The sequence below is a fragment of the Penaeus monodon genome, chromosome 24 (assembly GCF_015228065.2).
Source record: "Penaeus monodon isolate SGIC_2016 chromosome 24, NSTDA_Pmon_1, whole genome shotgun sequence".
Taxonomy (NCBI): domain Eukaryota; kingdom Metazoa; phylum Arthropoda; class Malacostraca; order Decapoda; family Penaeidae; genus Penaeus; species Penaeus monodon.
In genome coordinates this window covers 3,542,870-3,543,085 of record NC_051409.1, presented here as the reverse complement: position 1 = coordinate 3,543,085, position 216 = coordinate 3,542,870, and the positions used below count along the sequence as shown (strand labels likewise).

Here is a 216-nt window from a genome sequence, read left to right as displayed (position 1 = left end):
CTGGAAGGAAGAGGAGACGGCAGAAAATCGAGTGCCACTCACTCCGTCAGCCGCAGAGGGTCATTCACGTACGTCCCGACAAGCGGCCGGAGGTCAAACACGCCGCTGAAGGTCACAACCCCCTTCACGAGGTCAAGAGCGGTTTCCTCTGCCTTTGCTGTCGGCCATGTCGAGAGAACCTGTGCGGGGAAACGAGGATTAAGGGAAAGACAGCAA

General features: G+C 57.9%; 1 protein-coding gene across 1 annotated transcript in view; it reads right to left on the bottom strand.

The window, feature by feature from the left end:
* Positions 1 to 216, bottom strand: part of LOC119588476 (kynurenine formamidase-like) — a gene marked incomplete at both ends in the record, with an annotated part of 7,191 nt that overhangs the window by 6,416 nt on the left and 559 nt on the right. Inside the window, 1 exon segment of the mRNA XM_037937125.1 lies at positions 43 to 179. Coding sequence (XP_037793053.1) covers positions 43 to 179 — 137 coding nt within the window.